Raw genomic sequence first — 25,819 nt, forward strand, 5'->3', positions numbered from 1 at the left:
GCTCTGTGAAGGCAGGGCTTATCTCTCATTTAACTCCTAACATAGGGCCCAGCATATAGTAGGTGCTCATTAAATACATGTTTTATATACTTGAGTGAATGAATGAGAGTGGTTAAATAACAAACCAATCATGCGAATACCAGGAAGGCATCAACAATCATACCAAATGAAAAGACTCTGGGCCTCTGAAGTTTAGGAAATCAAGCTGCCTGTAGAGAATAAGAAGAGACTCCCAGAAGAGATGACCTGTAAGTAGTTGCTCCCCAGTTGAAAAGGGGACAGTTCAGGCAGTGGCATAGTTGGCCTTACAGATGTTAGAGAGGAAGCCAGAAATGAAAAGAAGAATTCTAGCCAACCATTTCCTGGTGAGCACTTTGGCCAGCATGAGCTGCATTCCTTTGAGCTGAGCATGAGTGGAATTTCCAGCCTAGGTAGCAGAATGGAACTTGGAACAAATAGCTCAGCAGAAAAGAACCCAGAAACAATGGGGCTGGGCTCAACTGCCCTTTGCCAGCTCTTGAGCTCATGGAATATTGGAACTCAGCGGGCCTTGTTGAGGGAGATATATGATGTCCTTCGGATTGCACCACTTCAGAGGACCCAGAGGGAAACTGCCATGTTCAGACAGCATTAGGAACCTTGGAAGATGTGCAGAAATACCTGGGAATAGTCTGCATTACTATTCAAGTTTTCCATCTGGCAAGTACAAGTGAAAGTCTGTTTGCTTTAAGTATGCAGACGGTCCAAACACATTGGACGGCAGAGGGGAAGACACCTCTGTCAAGAGAGAGCTGGAGGAGCCGGGCACAGCGGCTCCTACTTGTGATCCCAGCTACTCAGGAGGCCAAGGCAGCAGGATCAATTGAGCTCAGGAGTTCCAGACCAGCCTGGGCAACATAGCAAGATCCCTTTCTCTAAAAATGTAAAAAAAAAAAAAAAATTCAGCTGTACATGATGGCACCTGCCTGTAGTCCCAGCTACTCTGGAGGCTGAAGCCAGAGGATTGCTTGAGCCCCGCCTCTTAAAAAGAAAAAAAGAGAGAGAGGGCAGAAGGATGCTTCAAAGATGAGGGGGTGTCTGGTAACGATGATAATGATAGCACGATTCAGGGCACTGTGCAACCAATCTGGAGAAGGGTGGTAGGGGAGGTTTAAAAGGAGCAACTGATAGGAACAGATGCTGTCAATTTTAGGGCAGGTGATTCAAAGAGGAAGGGACCAGCTTCACAGAGGAGAGAATTACTATAAACAATGACACAACCACAAAGACACTGGTCTCTCTACTGGCCTGACCTGAATTTCTTACACATGATCAAGTTCTGGGATCATGTCATCAATCACACTGAAAAATGTAGTGGGAAATTCTGCAGTGTCAGCCCTCAACTACTTTTCCTTCTGTGTATTTTCTCAAGTCATTAATTCTTTCAAGACAATGATGAATTGATAAGGACTTAAGAAAGATATAAATAACTGAAACTCATTTATATCTAGATCTTCTCTTCTAGATTATAAGGGAATTGAATGCAGGAATCACAAATTACTCACTTTTGAATAAAGCACTTTGCCCGAAATATAGCAAAATAAGTGCTTCATAGATGAGGAAAGAGAGGGAGGGGGCCGGGCATGGTGCCTCACACCTGTAATTTCAGCACTTTGGGAGGCCGAGGCAGGTGGATCACGAGGGTCAGGAGTTTGAGACCAGCCTGGCCAACATGGTGAAACCCTGTCTCTACTAAAAATACAAAAATTAGCTGGGTGTGGTGGTGGGTGCCTGTAATCCCAGCTACTCGGGAGGCTAAGGCAGGAGAATCGCTTGATCCTGGGAGGCAGAGGTTGCAGCGAGCTGACATGCCATTGCACTCCAGCCTGGTGACAAGAGCAAGACTTTGCCTCAAAAAATAAGTAAGTAAGTAAATAAATAAATAAATGAAAGAGAGGGAGGGAGGAAGGAAGAAAGAGGGGGGAGGAAGAAAAGAAGGAAAGAAAAGAGGAAGGGAGAAAAAAAGAAGGAAAGAAAAAAAAGAAAGAAAATAAATTTGATTAGCGATGGTAAGGGAGGGTGATGGTGATGGGCAGTACTGAACCTGGCCTGCATCACAGGAAGATATATGTTGTCATAGAAGGAAGTCACCTTGGGAGCTGTTCATGTTTGGGGAATAGTATATGTATAAGCTCAAGCTACTTGCTGGCCAAGGCTAGGTCCTCGATTTATTTGACATTCAGAAGTTAGATTTTTTTTTTTTTTTTTTTTTTTTTTTTTTTTGAGACGGAGTTTCACTGTTGTTGCCCAGGCTGGATTGCAATGGCGCGATCTCGGCTTACCGCAACCTTCGCACCCCCGGGTTCAAGCAATTCTCCAGCCTCAGCCTGTAGCTGGGATTACAGGCGTTAGCCACTACGCCCGGCTAATTTTCGTGTTTTTAGTAGAGACGGGGTTTCATTATTTTGGTCAGGCTGGTCTCGAACTCCTGACCTCAGGTGATCCGCCTGCCTCGGCCTCCTGAAGTGCTGGGATTACAGGCGTGAGCCACCGCGCCCAGCCAGAAGTTAATTATTTAATAGCAGTGTAAGTAGGGGGTAGGAAAAGAGAAACTTTAATGGGGTAACTGTAAAGGAAAAGACGAAGAAGTCACTCCATTTACTGGCTGGATTCTATCTACCCCATATGGCTACCAACATTTGTCTGAGTCATTTCCTCAATGGTTGTGACAGCTCCCTCTTCTGCTTTTAGAAGGAGGAAGTAGAAAGTTTAAGAGCTTACTTTAGACCACCTTTTGCATATAGAATTCATTTCATTTTCAAGGCCCCAAGGGTATTTAAATGGGCTTTAAACCCATTTAAACCTGGCTTTCGCCTGGGCATTTTGGTCTCCACCCCTATGATAAGACAGTCCCCTCCTTTTATCAGGGATAGAAGCTAAGGATAAACTGTATCATCATCTAGACTCAAGTCAGGGCGTTAAGCAATGTGCTGGGCAGCTAATAATGTTGACTCTCTTCCCTCCATCCCCCTATCTTGTAAGAAATAGTATACCCACTTTACAGATTAGGGACTTGACGATAGGATTTATTGAACTTGACCTTGGTAAACATAATCCAGAGGGTGGAGTTCAGACAAAATCCCTTTTTACCTACCAACCAGCCTATGAAAGATCTTTTAGTAAATGGGACCTAAACTTCAGGCTCACTGCTCCTCTCATTTTCACAACCAACCGGTAAAGAAGAAAAGTAATGGTTGCCACACCAGAGAGGGTGGAAGTACAGAAGCGATCAGAGGAGAGGAACAATCTTTAACACAGTTGGCTTAACGCAGTGCCTGTCCGTTTCGCGACAGTTCAAACGACTACTATGGGGCCACGGTTTGTTCTGGGCCAGGAAACAAACGTGCATCCTGCGCATGCGCCCAAAAGGAACCCACTGCCCCTCCTGCAGGACCTCTTTAGCCAAGTCATCAACCAGCCCTCAACATGCCCGCCCTCAAGACTAAACCCTCGGCCAATCGGGAAACCGGAGTCGCCCGGCACGTCACTTATTTTGCATATGCCCTCCTCTCCCCGCCCCCATGCTTGGACTCCGCCCCGTCTGGGTCAGGGATTGTCACCTAAGAGCTTCGTCCTGGCACCTGATTGGCTCTCTTTCCAGCTCCGCCTCCATCTCCTCCCGCCGCCCGCCCCTTGGCGACCCACAGCGGCAGGCAGAGCAAAGTACGCAGGCGCAGGCGCTTCCTCTCTTTTCTAGCGGCCCGCCCTCCCTCCTCCCTCTCCCTCCCCTCCCCACCCCCTTCCCCTCCTCTCCAGGCCTGCGCGCGCGCCTCTTCCTCCGGCACGCGCCGCTGCTAGCCGAGCACTCTCGCCAGAACCTCTGGCTCGCGCGTGCATTTTCCCCTCAGGTTGTGGGGAGAGCGGGATCCTGCTCCGCCGTCGCAGCAGCAGCGGCAGCCCCGGCAGCCTCGGGCGACAGCGGCGGCGCGCGAGCCCCCGGGCGGACCGTACCACCGCTCGCCAGCACGCAGGGGGAGCCGCCCGTCTCGCCGCGCACGCCTCGGCGACCCCGCGGGGCTGAGGCGTCGCCGCGCCCGGCAGCGTGAGCGCAGAGCCGGCCTCGACCCCGAGCTCGGAGCCCCGCGGGCCGCGCCCGCCGCCGGCCCCACCCATCCGGGTCGAGGAGGCCGAGGCCATGGCTGAGACGGAGGAGCGGAGCCTGGACAACTTCTTTGCCAAGAGGGACAAGAAGAAGAAGAAGGAGCGGAGCAACCGGGCGGCGAGTGCCGCGGGCGCAGCGGGCAGCGCCGGCGGAAGCAGTGGAGCCGCGGGTGCGGCGGGCGGCGGGGCCGGCGCGGGGACCCGGCCGGGTGACGGCGGGACCGCCAGCGCGGGGGCTGCGGGCCCAGGGGCCGCCACCAAGGCTGTGACGAAGGTGAGGGGCCGGGAGGCCGGCACTCGGGGCCCGGGCCGCGCGCCGGCGCCCCATGTGCCCGCCCCCGCCTGCCGGGGAAGCGTCCGGGAGGGGCCGCGGAGGCCGGGCGGACGGGCGCGGGCCGCCACGTGACGCAGGCTCTCCACCTCGGGCTGGGCTCGCCAGGGCCGGGACCCCTTCCGATACCCGCGGTGGAGCCGCCCTTCCCACCCCGCGTCGCTCGGCGTTAGCCAAGGCCCGGGCGGCGCCACCCTCCGGGGGCACTAGGTCTGGGGCCGCAGTGCCCAGCACAGAGCAGCGTTTATCGGGTGACGTCTAGGCTGAGTAATTCCGTGTGCTGACCTCAGCCCAGTAGTTTGAGCTGAATTTTCGCTTTCAGCAGCCGCATTTGTAGCAGCTCTTTTGTGATGACTTAGTCTCTAAGCCCGTGAAAGAAAAAGAAAACTCTCCGTGGCAAGGTTGAAGTAGAAATGTAGTTGTGAAATTCCTATTGACTTCTTCCTTCGGCTTTTCTTAGTTGCTTAAAGTAACAGCTCCCATGCAGGAACCCAGCGGAAGTATAGTGTTAGCCTACAAGCATGTTTGTCCTCCATTTAGCCTAGTTTGCCCCAGAACGAAGCAAGGGCTTTGACCAGAAGACAAGTACATACTTAGTTTAGGTTCCAGCCACTTGATCCACTTTTCGTAGTGTGTTGTTTGCTTAGTTATATGTCTACAAATAGCTTTAATTGATCAAATGGTGTTTGTTTTACAGGACGAAGATGAATGGAAAGAATTGGAGCAAAAAGAGGTTGATTACAGCGGCCTCAGGGTTCAGGCAATGCAAATAAGGTATAGTCTGGTTACAAATGTGTTTAGATAACCTTTGGGATAGATATTGGATACAAGTTAGGTTTTCCTTTGGCCCCAAAGCAGCATCATAGTAGCCTTGTGCTCTAGATATGCTTATTAGGGCTCAAATGGGTTGTCTACTCTTTCTCACTCCATGGAGGCAGCCCTTCCGTGTGCTTATGAAATTAGCTGCTGACTCTAAAATCCTGTGAGAGCTTGCCTACTTCCAGTTCTGGTTAGGCCTTTTCATTTGAGACAGCTAAAGTGGATTTTGTCGCTTCAAAATTTTTACTTTTAACATCGGTGATTGTACTTAGTTTTGGTTTCAAAAGTAATGTGGATGTTTTTCACATCCTCTCCAATAAGCAAGTGAATATGTTTTTGTAATTGAAGTATGTCATACTTACAGAGAGATAGAGGTTTTATGTGTTCACACAGTGCAACCAACCTGTGCAATAAGCACCAGGTCAAGAAACTGAGTATTACTGATACAGAACAAGGTTCCCCTCCTAACACGTACTCACTGTATTCACCTTCAACATAACCACTATTCTGACACCATAATTTTTTCTAAAACTTCATAGGAATGGAATTATATGTGTAAACATGTTATTTTTTAAAGTTCAAAAAAAATAGTAATTTTTAAAAATTGGGTAGTTTAGAAGATTTGAAATTAACATTTTGTCAAGTCCAGTCTATGGCAGTCAACTTTAAGGTTGATGTTAAGTAAGTGCTATATTTTGGAGAGTTCATAAAGTAGGAAAAAACAAGTGAAGATATGGTTCTGCTGTAAGATGAAAAAATCCTTTGCTCCCGGTTTAAAGAAATAAAGGATCTTGATAAATTGTCTCCAGTTTGAAGGTTGCATTTTATAGGCAATGCCAGTGAGTGCGAGGCACAGTGGAGGAAATACTTTCCTTAACTGAAAACTGTCTTTTGACTTCTCTGGATGTTAGTATCTATAGCTTTAGATAACTTACTCAAAAAGCAGGGTTAATATTATTGACATTTGTTGAACACCTACCACAGCTAGGCATTAATGTCCTACTGTGAAAACATCATTTTGTGAGCTTAACCAAAGTGAAACCCCCAGATTGATACTGGGAAACTTTCAGGAACGATGGCTTCTCCACTCTTGAGATTTCTTTGTAGTGGTGTTGAGTAGAAGTGATTAGACTTGAGTTTGATTCCCAACCACTTGTTGGCTTCCTTAATGTGTCTTCCTCTTTTCTGTCTCCTGGGGCTTGACCTGGAAATAATGGGGAGGAGGGAATGTGAGGTTCTTACCATTTGGTGTTGTGGAACTGCCTGTGTGTGTGGCTCCGGTTCTGTTGTAAAGTTTGGCTCTTCTTAAGTCTTTTCTTTCCTAAGTGACTGCAGGTTCTTGAAAACGTGAGTGACTGGAAGAATAGTGTTTGGCCATGTTGAACTTGGCAAAAGTAGCACTTTTCTGAAGATAAAATTTTGGTTTCAGGTTCACTGAGGATTAGAAATTTTGTTAAACTATGGAGATTATTTAAACAGAACCTGTGTTTTTCTGTTACTGACTATAAATTACATGTTCATCTTCAGGGTTATTTTGGTCTTGATCTATTTTGGTTACTTTTGAGATAGTGAAAAGTGTCTTAAATAACTTACATACTTCACCCTTGCCAGGGATATAAGTAAGTATCAGCTAGTACAAGCATTTAAGTTCTGTTCAACCTGAAGTAGACTAGCTTTTTTTTTTTTTTTTTTTTTTGGAGACGAAGTTTCCCTCTTGTTGCCCAGGCTGGAGTGCAGTGGCGAAATCTCGGCTCACTGCAACCTCTGCCTTCTGGTTTCAAGCGATTCTTCTGCCTCAGCCTCCCGAGTAGCTGGGATTACAGGCGCCCGCCACCACACCTGGCTAATTCTTGGATTTTTAGTAGAGACGGAGTTTCATCATGTTGGTCAGGCTGGTTTTGAACTCCTGACCTCGTGATCCGCCCGCCTCAGCCTCCCAAAGTGCTGGGATTACGGGCGTGAGCCACGGCGCCTGGCCTAGACTAGCTTTTATATTGTTTTTTTTTGTTTTCTTAGCATCTAGTCATTGGCCCTAAGTGGCCATCCTAGTAGAGGTATTCCACTAACCTGCAACACTGAGAAACACTCCTTCCCATATGCTCTTCACTCAGATCCACCAGTCTCTGCTACATGTGCTTTATCTTTTTCTATTTCTTGGTATACTGAGAGCTGCAGATGTCACATTCAGTCTTTTTTTCTTTTGAGACAGAGTTTCGCTCTTGTTGCACAGGCTGGAGTGCAATGGCGCGATCTCAGCTCACCGCAACCTCAGCCTCCCGGGTTCAAGCGATTCTCCTGCCTCAGCCTCCCGAGTAGCTGGGATTACAGGCATGTGTCACCACGCTTGGCTAATTTTGTGTTTTTAGTAGAGACGGGGTTTCTCCATGTTGTTCAGGCTGGTCTCGAACTCCCGACCTCGGGTGATCCACCCACCTCGGCCTTCCAGAGTGCTGGGATCACAGGCATGAGCCTCTGAGCCCAGCCAGATGTCACATACAATCTTAAAGTTCTTGACCCTGGTCCTTATAGTAGTTAGCATATTAGTTCTTTACCTGTGCATTTGAAAGGGGAAATTTTTCATTAGCAGCAAACGTATTATATATTAAGATCCTATTTCACATTTACCAACCAGCTCAAGATTTAAGTACCAAGGTACTTAATGTGCCCAGTTTTGTGTCTGAATTAACAGATCTTATTCAAGGTCATGCTGTTACAGACAAATTCTTGAGAGGGAAGCCATTGAGGTGGTTATAAAGGAGGCTGTCATTTGAGTTAGATCCTTGGTTGTTTGTAGGCCCTGTAGGCCTCTTTCATCTCTATTTTTTCATTTTTTTGAGACAGTCTCACTTTGTTACCCAGGTTGGAATGCAGTGGCATGATCATAGCTCACTGTAGTCTTGAACTCCTGGGCTCAAGTGATCCTCCCACCTCAGCCTCCCGAGTAGCTGGGACTACAGGTGTGAGTTGCCACCCCTGACTAATCTTACTTTTTTTTTCTGTAGATGAGGTCTATTTTACCTAGGCTGGTCTCAAAACTCCTGGCCGCAAGTGATATCAAAGCAAAGGAATCACACGCATGAGCTGCTAGGCCCAGCCACTTCCATCTTTAAAGTGGATTTTTGGGAGAATGTTAGAAAGATTTAATTCTTGAAGGTATACACTGTTGAGCATTTGTCACGTTTCAGTAAATAATTGAGTTCTTGGAGCCCAGTGGTTTTCTAGAAACTTTGGTGAGAAATCTAGACTTAAACCTTTTAGGTAGAGCTGGTTACATTATCCAAGGTGGATTTATTCTAGCAAATACTTATGTGACTACTCTGCTAGACACTGAGGTTCTCTGGTTGTAGAAATAAGTCATGCTGTAATAGACAACAGTAGATAATTTCAAAGAGATGTGCAAGGTGCTCTGGGGCAGAGGAGAGACATTTCATCATCCATGAAGGGGTCAGGAAAGATTCTTTGGATGAGGTGCAGTGCCATTTTAAGCCTCCAGGCCAGGCATAGGTGATCAGGCCATGTGTATCTCCCCATTTTACTGTTGCAGCAATGCTAGGTATAATAGGGACAAACCTGTGGAGATGCCCGGTATTCCAGCAGCTCAATCCAGTCTGATTTTTGTTTTAGCTGCTTCCCCCTAGTGTTGGGGAAGGGGAGTTAGGATGTATAAATTCTCATGTCTCTTGAGGTAAAGAGATAAGGCTGTTCTATTCTTTATAAATATACTGCTGCAGGATGTGTGATCCTATCAACCTTACTAAAGAAAATGCATTTCTCAAATCTTAGAGAATATTTTTGCATCATACCTTAGAGCTATAAAGGGGATAAAATGAATTAAAAGGTAATGTGAAATAATAGAGCCTCTAGAATCCCACACTATTTTGGCTCTGCTACTTTGTAGCCCTGGGGAAGGTACTTATGTTTCCTCATACATACATACAGTGGGTCTCTTGGCTGCCTTAGTGTTACTGTGAGGTTTAACTTTGTACAGTGGGGTGGAATGCTGCCTGCTGTAGTAGATATTCAATAAATCTCCCTTTTGTAGCGTCATTATTCTCCTCACCTTACCAGTAGTGCCTTACAGACTTACACATATTTAAGACCGTATATGTGGAATTGTGATGAATTTACAGCAGTATTGTAGTGTTTATTTATAAAATTTAGCTGATGGGAAGCTATATATTATATTTGGGTCAAACACTGAATTTCAGCCTGTCTCCCATGGAAATAACCGTTTGGAACATGTTTCTTGTTCTGCTGTGACATTTGGAGAGTTGATACTTTCTGAAATATGTAAATATGAAAAAGTAATAAAATATGTAAATCATTTCTACCCTGCTGACTGGCGTTTAGGCAAGCCTCTAAGCATCTCTGGGCTTCAATTCCTTCAATTGTTGGATGAAGAGTGTTTTTGGTTTCTTCGTTCTTTTTTTTTTTTTGATAGAGTTTTTGCTTTTGTTACCCAGGCTGGGGTGCAATGGCGCGATCTCCGCTCACTGCAACCTCCACCTCCCAAGTTCAAGCGATTCTCCTGCCTCAGCCTCCCAAGTAGCTGGGATTACAGGCATGTGCCACCACGCCTAGCTAATTTTTGTATTTTTAGTAGAGACAGTGTTTGACCATGTTGGTCAGGGTGGTCTCGAACTCCTGACCTCCAGTGATCTGCCCGCCTCTGCCTCCCAAGATGCTGGGATTACAGGCATGAGCCACTGCGCCCGGCTGATAAAGAGTCTTGACTAGACAATTTCCACATGTTTAGTTTAGCTAGTATTTCAGAATCTTAACCCAAAATACTTATTTATTTTTATTATTATTATACTTTAAGTTCTAGGGTACATGTACACAACGTGCAGGTTTGTTACATAGGTATATATGTGCCATGGTGGTTTGCTGCACCTATCAACTCGTCATTTACATTAGGTATTTCTCCTAACGCTATCCCTCCCCCAGTCCCCCACCCCCCAACAGGCCCTGGTGTGTGATGTTCCCCTCCCTGTGTCCATTTGTTCTCATTGTTCAACTCCCACTTGTGAGTGAGAACATGCAGTGTTTGGTTTTCTGTCCTTGTGATATTTTGCTGAGAATGATGGTTTCCAGCTTTATCCATGTCCCTGCAAAGGACATGAGCTCATCCGTTTTTATGGCTGCATAGTATTCCTTGGTGTATATGTGCAACATTTTCTTTATCCAGTCTATTATTAATGTACAATTGGAAAAACCCAAAATATTTATTTAAAAAAATTTCTTTTGGCCGGGCACAGTGGCTCACGCCTGTAATCTCAGTACTCTGGGAGGCTGAGGCAGGTGGATTACTTGAGGTCAGGAGTTTGAGACCAGCCTGGCCAACATGGTGAAACCCCGTCTCTACTAAATACAAAAAATTAGCTGGGCATGATGGCGCATGCCTGTAATCCCAGTTACTTGGTAGGCTGAGATAGAAGAATTGCTTGAACCCGGGAGGCAGAGGTTGCAGTGAGCCAAGATCAGGCCATTGCACTCCAGTCTGGGCAACAGGAGTGAAACTCCATCTCAAAAAAAAAATAGAGACAGAGTCTCACTGTGTTGCTATATTGCTCAAGCTGGTTTTGAACTCCTGGCCTCAAGTGATCCTCCCACCTTGGCCTTCCAAAGTGCTGGGATTAGGGCATGAGCCACTGCAGCTGGCCAAGAATCCAAAATACTAAATTGTCTCCTTGTGCCTTTTATTATTGATGTACAGTCCCTCTAATTAAACAGATTATGCTTATTTTTTGGTAATAGTTTGTAAACTAGGTGTATTTTAAATTTGTGATTATTTTATTTTTTAATTTTTTTCCTAAGGGCAAGGAGATGTTAGACACTAGACAGTAAAAAAAAACTTCCAGTTGAGATACTGTCACTATTCCATCAGACCAAATAGGAGTTTTTATTTAAAAGCTTTCTGTGAGGCTGGGCGTGGTGGCTCACTCCTGTAATCCCAGCACTTTGGGAGGCAGAGGTAGGAGGATCACTTGAGGCCAGGAGTTCAAGACCAGCCTGGGCCAGACCCTGTCTCTACAAAAAAATGTAAAAAAGTAAAATTAGCCAATTGTGGTGGTCTGCACCTTTAGTTCTAGCTTACTTGGGAGGCTGAGGTGGGAGTATCTCTTGAGCCCTGGAGTTGAAGATTGCAGTGAGCTAAGATTGGGCCTCTGTACTCCAGCCTGGGTGACAGAGCAAGACCCTGTCTCTAAAAATTAATTTTTAAAAATAAAAAATGATTTTTTATGTAGGTTATAAAAATAATATGCTTGTTTTTAGAAATTTTTTGAGAAAAATGTAGAAGCATAAAGAAATATGTAAGAATTATCTGTAGTCTCTTCTATTTAGGGATAATCAGTAAATAGTCCTGATTATTATGGGGTTGTCACCTCCATTTTACATAAGAGGAAATTGAGGTATAAAGAAATGAAGTGCCATGTTCAAAGTTTCTTGGCTGGTAAGTGGCAGAGCCTGGATTTGAACCGGGAAGCCTGACTTTAGAATCTGCTCCTAATTGCTTGCTGCATGAAGAAGATAAAGTCATACATTCTAGCACCCAGAGCTACTCTATAAAACTTTTTTTTTTTTTTTTTTGAGTCTCGCTCTGTCGCCCAGGCTGGAGTGCAGTGGCGCGATCTCGGCTCACTGCAAGCTCCGCCTCCCGGGTTCACGCCATTCTCCTGCCTCAGCCTCCCGAGTAGCTGGGACTACAGGCGCCCGCTACCGCGCCCGGCTAATTTTTTGTATTTTTAGTAGAGATGGGGTTTCACCGTGTTAGCCAGGATGGTCTCGATCTCCTGACCTCGTGATCCGCCCGCCTCGGCCTCCCAAAGTGCTGGGATTACAGGCGTGAGCCACCGCGCCCGGCCTCTATAAAACTTTTTAAAATTGTTGTAGATGTTTTTGTATTTATATTAGGTATATAGATGTTGTTTTAGTGAATTTTGGTTTATATGACATGAATACTACCTCCATGTCAGCATAGGGTTTACATTTTAAATGGCTGCATAGAATTCTCTTACATGTTAACGAAAAGGAAAACTGAGAGATGGCTTGGCTATATTTTTATTTTAAATTGCATTTTTTTCTTTCTCAGACCTCTTAGGGATGAATTGCCATATTCTGTATCCTTTTTCCTCTCAGATAAAGTTGTAAGTAAAATCTTGCTGTAAATGTAGACGAGATAAATCTGTTCTTCTTTCCACTCTTCCTCATTGTTACTCTAGCCTCCAAATTCTGCAGTCACTTCTGGTTGGTAGGTAATTCATACAATGCTGCCATTATTTTTTATTTTTGACATGGAGTCTCGCTCTGTCACCCAGGCTGGAGTGCAGTGGCACAGTCTTGGCCCACTACAACCTCTGCCTTCCAGGTTCACCTGATTCTCCTGCCTCAGCCTCCCAAGTAGCTAACCGGCATGTGTCACCACACCTGGCTAATTTTTGTGTTTTTAGTAGAGATGGGGTTTTGCCATGTTGGCCAGGCTGGTCTCCAACTCCTGACCTCAGGTCATCAGCCTGCCTCAGCTCCCAAAGTGCTGGGATTACAGTCGTGAGCCACTGCGCCTGGCCAGTGCCATTATTTTTGAATGGCATTTTGCCACTTACTTTTTTCCTAAGTATCTTTAAAGGAGACTGTCAAGCTAGTCAAGAACTTTGTCTTATAGCCAGCATGTGTCTTGTTTTAATAGAAATGGAAGGAAAGCATACTTAGATATCCTTTTGCAGAAGCCAAGAGAGGCTGTGATGTTCCTAAGGTTATACAGTTAAGAGAGTCAGGGTGATAAGTAGAAGGCAAGGGACAGAGTTTTGGGAACCAGCCTTTTTTAAATAGGAAGGTGGGGAAAAGGTAGAATGGTGAAGGAGTTGAGAAGCTTGAAGACCTAGGAAAAGCCACCATTGTCATGAAAAATAATTTTATGAAAACGTTGGTAGTTTCTGCCAGGTGTATCTTCGAGGTGAAGAGTTGCAAAAAGGACGTTCGATTTAGCCATTATTGTGCTTTAATATCCCTGTTGTCAGTATCCCTTTTGTCAAGAGACAAAAGATAAATACACTTGGTAATTTAGGACATGTAAAGTTACGCAAAATAATAAAAAGTAATCCAGCAAAAAGAGAAATAATCAAAGATGCCTTGGAGAAATAGATTATGACTCAAGTCAATTCAAGAATAAATTAATTAGCATTGAGAAAATACTGCAGGCAGTCTTAAGATGGTATGTTACCACTGAGGGTATCTTTTCCATTTATAACATCTGGAAAGCCAAAGACTGAGATCTGATATATTTTTTTAAACAGGTGATAAATACACGTCTGGTGTTGGGCTAATTCTATCCTCTGTAAACACTGGACACAGACTTGTTTTCATCTGCTGGAATGTGAATTCTAATTCTGAGAGTATTTTATGTGCGAAAGGATTGGCAAATAAAATTATACAACTTTCAAAACTTCATTTGCTCACTAAAAATATGCTTACCTTAAATGCCTGTTTGTACACTTTGGTGCAAGGAAAATTTTGTAATTGTGCTCTTAATCCTTCAGCTCACCTTCTTCTCTGCATTTCAGGTTGTATCATCCTCTCTTCCCTCCCTTAGTCGCTTGAGGTGGTAACTGGGGTCCTGCTCTTATGTGGGGCCGCTATAAATGATCAGGCATATTGTCACAGAGGCACATCAGTTTTTTTTTTATTTTTATTTTTTTTGAGACAGTCATGCTCTGTCGCCCAGGAGGGAGTACAGTGGCACGATCTCAGCTCACTGCAGCCTCCGCCTTCCGGGTTCAAGGGATTCTCCTGCCTCAGCTTCCCCAGTAGCTGGCATTGTAGGTGTGTGCCCCCATGCCTGGCTCATTTTTGTATTTTTAGTACAGATGGGTTTCGCCATGTTGCCCAGCCTGGTCTTGAACACCTGACCTCAGGTGGTCCACCCATCTTGGCCTCCCAAAGTCCTGGGATTACAGGTGTGAGCCACTGTACCTGGCCTCACTTTTTAAATAAGACGTTCAGTCTCGAAAGAGATTGACTTCTTCAGGGTCGTACAGATAATCATGGATAAAACTAACGATTTGGACTGAAAATTTTCTTGGTGATTCCTTAATGAATTTACATCTTTGCTTTTCCAACAGTGAAAAGGAAGAAGACGATAATGAAAAGAGACAAGATCCAGGTGATAACTGGGAAGAAGGTGGAGGTGGTGGTGGAGGTATGGAAAAATCTTCAGGTCCCTGGAATAAAACAGCTCCAGTACAAGCACCTCCTGCTCCAGTAATTGGTAATTTTACTATTTCAGTTTCAGAAAGATGTCTAATTTATATATGATTTTATATATGGTCCACTTTCAACTAAGTTCATGATTGTGGTGGGGTGAGGAGGAGAGGCTCCTTTCCATTCCTGGTAGAGTGGGATGTGTATATATCTTGTTAAAGACTTTAAAATCCTAAATAAAAGGAATCTGGAAGTTAAAAGACATGCTTTTGTCCTGTATGTTGCTGTAAAATTTATATAGATATAGACTAGTCGATTCCAGTTTCATTTATTGGAATTGAGCATTTCTTCTAATATTCTCTTTAAATATTAACTACTTGCTAATGGAGGAAAAGGTAAGGAAAAGACTTTAATTTACTGGAATCCAAGGTAAGCTTCATTTAGGATTTTTAGTGGTAACTACCCTAGGGTTGGGTTTAACTCCAAAAGTTTTCATGAGAGAGAAAATTCCTAAAGCTTTTATCATTTAAAATATTTTTGACAGCTGAGTAACGACAGAAAGACAAGGGGCCCTTGTCTTTCACTTGTGCTTTGTCTTTTTCATTCCCTATTTAACTTTCCTGTTCTTTGAAGCATGAATTCTCAGCAGGGCCAATTTTATCATTCTCAAGGGGGTAAAAGTTGCTTCTTATGGAATGAAGGAATCTTATACCTTAACAGTCATTTGTGGCCCACGAAAAGACTAGAATGCATAAACAGATGTATAGTATATCTGCAGTATTAAAATTTCATGGAGTGGGCGGCAGTTAGGAAACAGATGTCTGAAAGGTCTCCTTAGGGCAATAATGAAAGTTTAAGAGCACTACTTTAAAGGAGTGTATACTCATTATTTTCTTTAGAATGTTATAAAGAATAACATATCACTCCAAATCTTGCTATGCAGAAATCACAGGTAACTACTCTATGTTAAATTTTTATTTTTATATTTTTTAGAGACAGGGTTTCACTCTGGCCCAGGCTGGAGAGCAGTCATGCAATCATGGCTCATTGCAGCCCCTCAACTGCTTGGGCTCAAGTGATCCTCCCACCCCAGCCTTCCAAGTAGACTACCGGGGCACGCCACCTGTTTATTTTATTGTAGAGATGAGATCTTAACTATGTTGCCCAGGCTAGTCTTCAACTCCTGGGTTCAAGCAATCCTCCCACCTTAGCTTCCCAAAGTGCTGGGATTGCAGGTGTGAGTCACTACACCTGGTCTTATGTTTTTAAATCATCTTTAGAATCTTTTTGTTTTGTTTGTTTTGTTTGAGACAGAGTCTGGCTCCTGACTTCAAGTGATCTGCCCGCCTCGGCCTCCCAAAGTGCTGGGATTACAGGCGTGAGCCATTGTGCCTGGCTAGAATCTTTTTTTCTTTTTCTTTTTTTTTTTAGACAAAGTCTCACTCTCTTGCCCAGGCTGGAGTGCAGTGGCACAATCTTGGGTCACTGCAACCTCCGCCTCCCGGGTTCAAGCTATTCTCCTGCCTCAGCCTCCCGAGTAGCTGGGATTACAGGCGTGCACCACCATGCCCCGCTACATCTTTGTATTTTTAGTAGAGACGGGGTTTCACCGTTTTGGCCAGGCTGGTTTTGAACTGCTGACCTCAGGTGATCTGCCTGCCTCGGGCCTCCCAAAGTGCTAGGATTACAGGCTTGAGCCACCGCACCCAGCCCTGGCTAGAATCTTAAAAAATAACCACACTGGCATTTCATTAAATAAATTCTTTACATATGGCATCTTAATCAGTCCACCAATCAGGTAAAGAAGTAATTCATATTTACTGGTAGGGAAACAGGACTAAAGTCCTATTCTGAGAGGCAGTCCCTGATGAGACCAGTCATCCAAGCCCAGCAGATTCCTTTTCTACTTCCAGTAATTTGGCTTGTGGAACTCATCATTTACGTAGATTACTAAAGTTGTACGTGGAGGAGGAGTTAGAATACTACCCTAGAAAAATACAATGTTTTCACTTTTCTTTTTTCTTTTTTGAGAGCCGGAGTCTCCTTCTGTTGCCCAGGCTGGAGTGCAGTGGCTCAATATCGGCTCACTGCAACCTCTGCCTCCTAGGTTCAAGCCATTCTCCTGCCTCAGCCCCCTGAGTAGCTGGGATTACAGGTGCCTGCCATCATGCCCAGCTAAGTTTTGTATTTTTAGTAGAGACAGGGTTTCACCATGTTGGCCCAGCTGGTCTTGAACTCCTGACCCCAGGTGATCCACCCACCTCGGCCTCCCAAAGTGCTGGGATTACAGGCGTGAGCCACCACGCCCAGCCTGTTTTCACTTTCAGACATTTTCTGAAATGAATTCCCTTCTGTGGTCTGACCCAGAGACCCTGGTATTGTTTTTTCTGTAATTGTTAAATGATTGGGAATGCAAGAATAGCTTATTAAAATGCTGAGCATTTAAATAGTTTATCTAAAAATTGTTATAAAATATTAGTTACAGAAACCCCAGAACCAGCGATGACTAGTGGTGTGTATAGGCCTCCTGGGGCCAGGTTAACCACAACAAGGAAAACACCACAAGGACCACCAGAAATCTACAGTGATACACAGTTCCCATCCCTGCAGTCAACTGCCAAGCATGTAGAAAGCCGGAAGTAAGTACTATAATTAATTGCATTTTGTTTGGGACTTCTGTTCCTAGGCCAGGGAGTGGGATGTAGGGGATGTGCATACCCACCCAAGGGAGAGACTACTCCTTAACTAATAAAGCCTGAGCTTCAGCTGACAGGCAGGTGAGAATCAGGGTGGGACTTCATATGTCCGGAAGGGAGGAAAGGGGGAGGGCAAAGAGCATTGGAGACACTTTGTCTTCTGTCTGCAAAAGTTTCTCTTAGCCCTGGTTTATGTTGTTTTATAGCAATGACAAGTTTTAATGTAGTTAAAATTCTTTTATAATTAAGTGGCTTTTGCTCCTTATAATATGGAAACTAGAAATATAAAAGCGCTGTTTAATTGTATTCCCAGTTAATGTGACTATAGACAGAAGATGTTGGTATTTATAAATCTAATATTAAAATAATCTTATTTCAGCAGGTACTTAAAATGAATGCTACCTGGAATTAAATGACTACATATGGCACATCTACATCTTACTTAGGGACATGAATTTTTTAAAATAAATAAAATGGGAAGAAATGTAAATGACATCAGATGGAAATGTGTTTTTTGGGGTGGCTTTTAGAATAAATCCCAGCCTTTTCACCACTTTGAGAGCACAGCTGGCTTGAATTTAAACCTCCACGTGGACTTGCTCCTCTGCTCTGTCTTAAAAAATGTATAAGGGACCTTGGGAGGGCAGTGATTCACCACACTCGAGTTTCTTTACCTGATCTAATCAGATCCACTCCCACAAAATCGATGTGAGGAGAAATCATTGACTAATGAGTAGAATTTACTTGAATGAGAAAATTGTTACCCTTGTGCATAAAGAGAGAGATGTATTATCTATTACTTGCTAAAAGTAAGAGTCTTAGGAGGAATGTCATTACACAGCTTTTAACAGTTTTCTTCAAGTTTGTCCTGAAATAGGGTCACAGTTAATACTATTCAGTAGAAGATAGGACCCTAGAGCTTCAGTACAGCGTTCTGTGTTTTCTGCTTGAATTGAAGCCTTAAAATGGTTTGATAAGGATTTTATATATGCCTCCACTCCTACCCCTCCCCAGGATTCTTCTAAGGGGTGGCTTTTTTTTAAATTCAAGGACGAATATTTTCAAAAACCCTAGTGAAGAAGAAATATTTACTGATTACATTTCTTTTCCCTTAGGGATAAAGAAATGGAGAAGAGCTTTGAAGTAGTAAGACACAAAAATAGAGGTAGGGATGAGGTTTCAAAAAACCAGGCCCTTAAACTTCAGCTAGACAACCAATATGCTGTGCTTGAAAATCAGAAAAGCAGCCACTCACAATACAATTAAGGAATGGGCTTTGCTAACCCTTCTGAGGTAACTAGACTGCAGCTAACCACCACCAACAGCCATTCATCATCTGATCTCTGCTGGATCTACAGACACCGATGCAGACCACTCGATTTCATGACTGGCCCTATTGCACTATGGAAGTTAAAGTGTCACGACTGCTCTATGCATATTGGATTTAGGGGAATTTTCATCGTTATATAAATGTGTGAACTAGTTTCAACAGTGTTCTTTCATATTTACTCTGCAAATACAAAAAACCAAAACCTGCAGCCAGTGGTCATTTCAAAATCTTTTTATGTTCAGATACTGAGCCTTCATAAGGGTTGACTACCTCAGATTTGCTGCACTCATTGTGGACTTCATGTGGATCACAACTTCTGGATAAGAAGATTACAACTATTAAGTGTCGATGTGAACCTTGCAACCAGCTCTACTGGATTCTTATCAGAAATCCTGCATAAAAAGTCAGCCATCTGGGTTCTGATCTGCTGTAAAAGATGAAGATTTAAGTGACCTTAATTAACCTGTCCTGTGCCCTACCCTTAAGGAATACTCTCTGTAGTAGGCTGTTGTTATATTAGACTTCCTGGAACACACCGCTGAAAAGAACTGATGTGTTCAGATCATCTGTGTAGGGCTGTGATTTGTAATTTAAACTTTTAATTGTATTCTGAGGTAACCACAAAATAAATTCAACCAAACTGGGGTCCACCAAGTGGGGGAAGGGGAAGGGAGAGAATAATCTTGGGGGTTTTTTTTTTTTTTTGGTAATTTTTTTATTTGGATAGTGCTTTTTTGTTTTGTTTTTGTTCTGCATTAAGGCCTTTTTTGCTTTGACTTGAAATAAGTTCTTTGACAGAGCATATTGCTTGGTTAATTAAGTAACCTAAAGTATGCATTAGGATTGTGAAATGTCTCGTGAGTATGCCAATCCTGAGGGTGGAACCAAATAGCCTTTGATGAAAAGGGCAGTGGATTCTGGAGGCTCTACTTCAGGTGCTGCTATAATGCCTCATCTAATCAGGTCTAAATTGTGTAGGAAACTGCAGTGGGAAGAATATGCTTTCTGCTCAGGCTAAGAGGGTCACTGATCTGTCCTTACAAATTCAGAGCAACGTGAGCAAAACCTCAGCTAAAACCCACTTAAGTGGCATGGATTGTGCATGATCTTTGATAAGAATTCCTCATGTACTTGTGCCCAGTTTTTCAAGGTATTGGCTGTTCTATAGATGCAGTGATTGTCCCAGCTAGCTCTGTTACCAGCCTTTTGGTGTGTCTTTATGTTCATTTGGAGAGTCAGGGCGAAAGACAGGTGATGTAGCACTTCTGTTTTTAATAATTATTGCTTAAAATACCTATTAATAGTTTTGGGTCATTTAAAGGGACTTGAGGAAGCTACCCAGGATTACAGAAGAGTGTCCACCTAACAAGATGGTCTGGCAGTTTCCTAGTTTTGTATCTGGTTCAATAGAAATATGTGTAAGTGGTAATGTCACCACTTGATGCAGAGTCCGGGTTTCTCTATAATAAATCCCTTTGCCAAATGCATGAGTTGCAGACTTGCTACTGGCAAGAGTGAAGCAAGTGGGTGAGTAAAACTATTTTGACGTGGGAGCGTTTTCAGATAGGAGTTTAGTCTTGACGAAAGTGTCCGTGCAGGAATTGGACTCTGAGGAGGGTTACAGTATCTCCTGACGGGACCTGCCACTCGCATCTGGGCAATAATGTTGACATTTGAGGTGGCAGGCAGGATGCCTGCCTTCTAATATATTTGGGTGAGTAGCTGAGCCAGCCAAGGGAAGGTTGAATGATTAAATCAGAAATGGGATTCTTGGTAAACTGAAGACTTTTATTTGGGAACGAAAAACCTTAAAAAAATCTCTTCATCGTTGAACTGTGCATTTTCCCTGCATTTTTTCCCAACAAAATTTTGTTGGGGGTTATGTTACTGAAGAATGAACAGATGAGTAAGTGGAGGTGTTATGTAAAGGCATATTGTACTCGAAATCTGAAGACCTGCAGCACATTTAAATTACAACTCTTGTTATAACTTTTTAAAAGATTGTGAAAATATCAAAATACAAATGAATCAAGTTTTAATATACTGTATGATGGGTGGATGAGGCTGTCCATTGTACCATTTGTTTGAATTCTCAGGCATGGTTTGGCAGTGCAAGAATTCTGTAACATTAACAAATTCAATAAAAAGTAAATATATGGATTTTGGACTGTAATGGTTATTTTAAAGCCTTATTCTGTCTTTGAAAATGGTGAGTTGAGGTCACACCTCTCTTGCTGTGGGAAGGTGAAGATGCTCTAAACTCAGGGGTGTACTTTTTTTTTTTGAGACAGTTGCTTTGTCGCCCAGGCTGGAGTGCAGTGATGTGATCTTGGCTCACTGCAACCTCCGCCTCCCTGGTTCAAGCGATTCTCCTGCCTCAGCCTCCTGAATAGCTGGGATTACAGGCGTGCACCACCACACCCAGCTAACTTTTGTATTTTTAGTAGAGACGGGGTTTCACCATGTTGGCCAGGCTGGTCTTGAACTCCTGACCTCGTGTTGCACCTGCCTCGGCCTCCCAAAGTGCTGGGATTACAGGCGTGAGCCACCGGGCCTGGCCAGGAGTGTACTTTCTGTTTCAGAAGTGTTTACAGAGTACTCAAGCATAAAAAAGACCGATGAGGATTTAGGCAAACCGAAGACAGTAAAAAAAGAAATGGAAAATTTACAACACGCATGAAAGTGGCTGCAAAGCTGTGACAAATATTTTTGGAAAACTTGAAATACACATTTGTCCTTGTTGCTGTATTAAATTTTGTTACCTTAAACTATGGCAGAGGAATCTAAAATCTTTATATAGACTAAGGATTTAAGGCTTTGTTCGATGAATCTTACAATTCTCAAAAACCGTAATTTTAAATTTCAGGATTTAGTTTGGATTATAGTCCCTAGATTTCTAAATTAGCAAAAGTATATTTCAGTCATTTTGGTAGTGGAGTTTAAATATGTAATGTTAACAATTTACTATTTGATTATTCTTTGTGCTTGATTGAGATCTTTTTTTTTTTGACAACCCTATTTAAGATAGAACACACACACAAACTCACACTCTATCAGTCTTCCCTGCTTTAATTTCTTCTATAGTTTTAACTTTTTAGATAAAAGTCACTCTTTTCAAAAAGAAAAAAAGAGACAGGGTCTTGTGCTGGAGTGCAGTGGTGCAATCATAGTCCCCTGCAGCCTTTAACTCCTGGGATCAAGGAATCCTCCTGCTTCAGCCTGCTGAGTAGCTGGGATTAATGTGTGTGCTACCAAGCACTATTTTGTTTTTTAAGAGATGGGGTCTTGCTATGTTGCCCAGGCTGTTCTCAAGCTTCCTGGTCTCAAGCAGTCCTCCTCTGCGTCCCAAAGTGCTGGAATGTTTTACAGCCACTTTGGGAGCCACTATACCTGGCCAAAAGTCACCTTTTGAAGTGTACAATTTAAGAATTTCTTACATTCTCAAAGTTATGCAACCATCACCACTCTTAAAATTCTTGAACATTTTCATCACCCCAAAAAGAAATTCTATTGTTATTAGTCATCATTTTCTTCTTTCCTCCCAAATTCCTCAGTCCTAGGCAGCCACTATTGTATTGTCTCTAGTTTCTTTTTTCTGTTTTTTTGTTTTTGTTTTTGTTTTGTTCTGTTTTTTTTTTTGAGACAGTCTTGCTGTCACCCAGGCTGGAGTGCAGTGGCGCATTCTCAGCTCAATGCACCCTCCGCCTCCCGGATTCAAGTGATTCTCCTGCCTCAGCCTCCCTGAGTAGCTGGGATTACAGGCACCCACCACCATGACTGGCTAATTTTTGAATTTTTAATAGAGATGGGGTTTCACCATATTGGCCAGGCTAGTCTCAAACTCCAGACCTCAGGTGATCCACCTGCTTTGGCCTCCCAAAGTGCTGGGATTACAGCTGCATAAGCCACCGTGCCCGGCCTAGATTTTCTCATTCTGGTCATTTCATATAAACAGGGTTATACAATTTGTTTTTCAGCGACTGGCTTCTACACTTGTTTTTGAGCATGTTTTTGAGGCTTAGCATGTATCAGTGCTTCGTTTTTATTTCTAAACAATATAGGTAATTGTATGGGTATACCACGTTTAAATTGTACATTCATCTGTTGGACATTTGGGTTGTTTCATTATTATGAATGATGTTGCTATGAACTTTCATGTACAAGTTTTTGTATCAACATTTCCAATTCTCTTGGGTATATGCTTAGAGATGAAAGGCTGTATCACTTTGAGGAACTGCCAGACTCTTCTAAAGTAGCCTCACCATATTATGTATTACTATTCCCACCAGCAGTGTCAGAGGATTCCAGTTTCTCCAATATCCTTGTGATCACTTGTTTCAGATTGGTTCTAGTCTTCCGAGTGGGTGTGAAGTATCTCATTATGGTTTTATTTTGCATTCCTATAATGACTAGTGATGTTGAGCATCTTTAAATGTGCTTACTGGCCATCTGTATGTCTTTGGAAAAATGTGTATTCAAATCCTCTGCCAATTTCTAAATTGGTTTACTTATAATTTTATTGTTGAGTTGCAAGTGTTTTAAATTTCAGGTGCTACTTCTTTGTCAGATACATGAATTGTAAACATTTTCTCCTACCATTTTTCCCTTTCTTAGAAGTGTCTTTTGGAGTACAAAATTTTCAATTTTGATGAAGTCCACCTTTTCTATTCTTTAGTTGCTTGTGCTTGGGTGTTATATCTAAGAAAACATTGCCTAACCCAAGTCATAAAGATTTATGCCTGTTTTCTTCTAAGAGTTTTTAGCTCTTTCATTTAGGTCTTTGGTCTATTTTAATTTTTTTTATTGTGACTTAGGGCTCCAGCTTCATTCTTCTGCATGTGACTATCCAGTTGCTCAGCACCAAGACTCATAGTTTTTGGGGGATTTTTTGGTGGTGGTTTTTGAGACAGCATCACCCAGGCTGGAGTGCAGTAGTGTGATCATAGTTCACCGCAGCCTTGGCCTGGGCTCAAATGATCCTCCCCGCCTCCGCCTCTCAAGTAGCTGGGACTAAAATGCGTGCCACCACACCCAGCTAACTTTTTTTATTTTTAGTAGAGATGAGGTCTTGCTATGTTGCCCAAGCTAATCTCAAAACTCCTGAGCTCAGGTGATCCTCCTACCTCAGCCTCGCTAAGTGCTGGGATTACAGGTGTGAACTACCATGCCTGGCTTGTAGTTCTTACTCTTTATTTAGCACACTAAACATTTCGGTTGTTTATCTCCCTCTGTTAGAATGTGAAATTGGTCTGGGGTAGGTACACGTAGGTGGAGATGTCAGGAGGTTAAGAGTGTGGGGTAGGAATTTAGGACAGGTCATGCTATGGGTGTCTAGACTGACAAAGGAACAAATTAGGTCACGATTTCAAGTTAGGGAGTGCAAACAAATTAATGGAGGTAGTCAGATCAGAAGGAGAGCCAAGAAGTTAGAAAATCATATGGACAGGTGTTCTAATAACTAGCATCCTGAAACTGCAGGTTTGTAATGGTTTTAATTCACCAGTTACTACAACTAGGTACTAATGGGGCCTGCAGAATGCAGGCAAGTTATGAATTGCTTCTCCTGGGCTTGAAATAAAGATAATGAATATTATGAGTGATATATTGAGTAAGAAATAATTGCTTATTTTATCTTTTTGACACAGTTTCACTCTGTCACCCAGGCTGGAGTGCAGTGACACGATCTCAGCTCACCACAACCTCTGCCTCCCAGGTTCAAACAATTCTTATGCCTCAGGCTCCCCAGTAGCTGGGATTACAGGCGCATGCCACCACGCCCGGCTAATTTTTTTTTTTTGTATTAGTGGAGACAGGGTTTCCCCATGTTGTCCAGGCTGGTCTTGAACTTCTGACCTCAAGTAATCTGCCCACCTCGGCCTCCCAAATTGCTGGGATTACAGGTGTGAGCCATCACACCTGGCCTTAGAAATAATTGCTTTAAATAATCTTATTTGTATTATCTAAAATAGGAATTATGTTCACATCAGGAATTTAGGATATACATAAAAGTAATCATTAAGGCAGTTCAATTCTTTTGAATTTGCAGCCCAAGTGGGAACTAGAATTCTAAATAATTGGATATAGTAATACAGACGATGGGTAGGATTTAAGTCATCCACTTTAAAAGTCTTTTTAATCCCTCAACCTAACTGTTCAGGGATCCAGTCAACGCATGCCCCAAGAAACCTCTGTAAAATGGTTCATCTCCAAATATGATGGAGAGTAGCACCCAGCCTTCGCAATTTTAATCATAAGAAGTGGAGAAACTCTGTAAGATTATGTCCATGGTTCTCAAACTGCTGCATTTTGGAATAACCTGGGAATCATTAAAAAAAAAAAAAAAAAAACTCGCTGGGTGCGGTGGCTCACGCCTGTGATCCCTGCACTTTAGGAGGCCGAGGTGGGCGGATCACCTGAGGTCAGGAGTTCAAGACCAGCCTGGCCAACACAGTGAAACCCCATCTCTACTAAAAATACAAAAATTAGCCGGGCACGGTGGTGGACGCCTGTAGTCCCAGCTACTCAGGAGGCTGAGGCAGGAGAATCACTCGAACCCGGGAGGCGGAGCTTGCAGTGAGCCGAGATGGCACCATTGCACTCCAGCCTGGGCTACAGATCAAGACTCCGTCTCGAAAAAAAAAAAAAAAAAGTGATGCCCGACTCCCACATCCAGACATTCTGAATTAATTAGTATGGAGTGTGACCCGAGCAGAGGAATGTTTTTTCAAGTCCCATAGTTCTAATGTGCAGCAAAATCTGGGAACCACTGGGTTATGTCAAAAAATGATAAATTATTTCCCTAGTAGGCAGTTGGAAGACAACCATAGGGCTAGCTCAAGCAGGAAATCCCTTAAATTGCATTCTTAGACCGGAAATGATTATCATATTCCTAAATGCATTTTTGGATACTGTTAAATGAGGGAAAGTGGATACTGAAGTTGGAGGGAAAGACTTGTCAACTGAAATAGTAAATTTTTTTGATTTTTTACAAAACTACACATTTTTGTAGTTCAGTAGTTATCAGTATATAAAGACCATTTTTAATATCTGTCATTTCTTAGATAACTGCCTCATCATCAATGTAACTTCTGTAGCTACTCGTTATCCTTCTCCAACAATACTTCCATGATGTTTGACTTGTCTTTTGACAGCAGATCTGACCATTCCTGAGTTTACTCACTGTAAATGTTAATCTGCCTTACACTACCCCTGGCCACTTTAAATTTGCCCTTTCATTATGTTGCTCAGTTATAGCACCTCTGGGTTTTAAGAGTTTCTTTAGAATTCTGCTGTTCTTCCTGGTGA

General features: G+C 43.1%; 1 protein-coding gene across 5 annotated transcripts; it reads left to right on the forward strand.

The window, feature by feature from the left end:
* The first annotated feature begins 1,757 nt into the window (after positions 1–1,757).
* Positions 1,758–20,674, forward strand: CDV3 (CDV3 homolog). 5 transcript variants are annotated; one of them, XM_055110474.2, is made up of 5 exons: positions 1,758–4,414; positions 5,169–5,245; positions 14,410–14,555; positions 16,968–17,127; positions 17,564–20,674. In XM_055110474.2, the coding sequence occupies exons 1-5, from the start codon at positions 4,175–4,177 to the stop codon at positions 17,577–17,579; spliced, it is 639 nt and encodes a 212-aa protein (XP_054966449.1). In that variant the 5' UTR covers positions 1,758–4,174; the 3' UTR covers positions 17,580–20,674. The 5 variants fall into 5 exon arrangements, with proteins under 5 accessions (XP_054966449.1, XP_034813309.1, XP_034813308.1 ...); XM_034957418.3 differs by having other exon boundaries at positions 17,567–20,674; XM_034957417.3 differs by having other exon boundaries at positions 18,300–20,674.
* Positions 20,675–25,819: the final 5,145 nt, after the last annotated feature.

This window comes from Pan paniscus, chromosome 2 (genome assembly GCF_029289425.2).
Source record: "Pan paniscus chromosome 2, NHGRI_mPanPan1-v2.0_pri, whole genome shotgun sequence".
Taxonomy (NCBI): domain Eukaryota; kingdom Metazoa; phylum Chordata; class Mammalia; order Primates; family Hominidae; genus Pan; species Pan paniscus.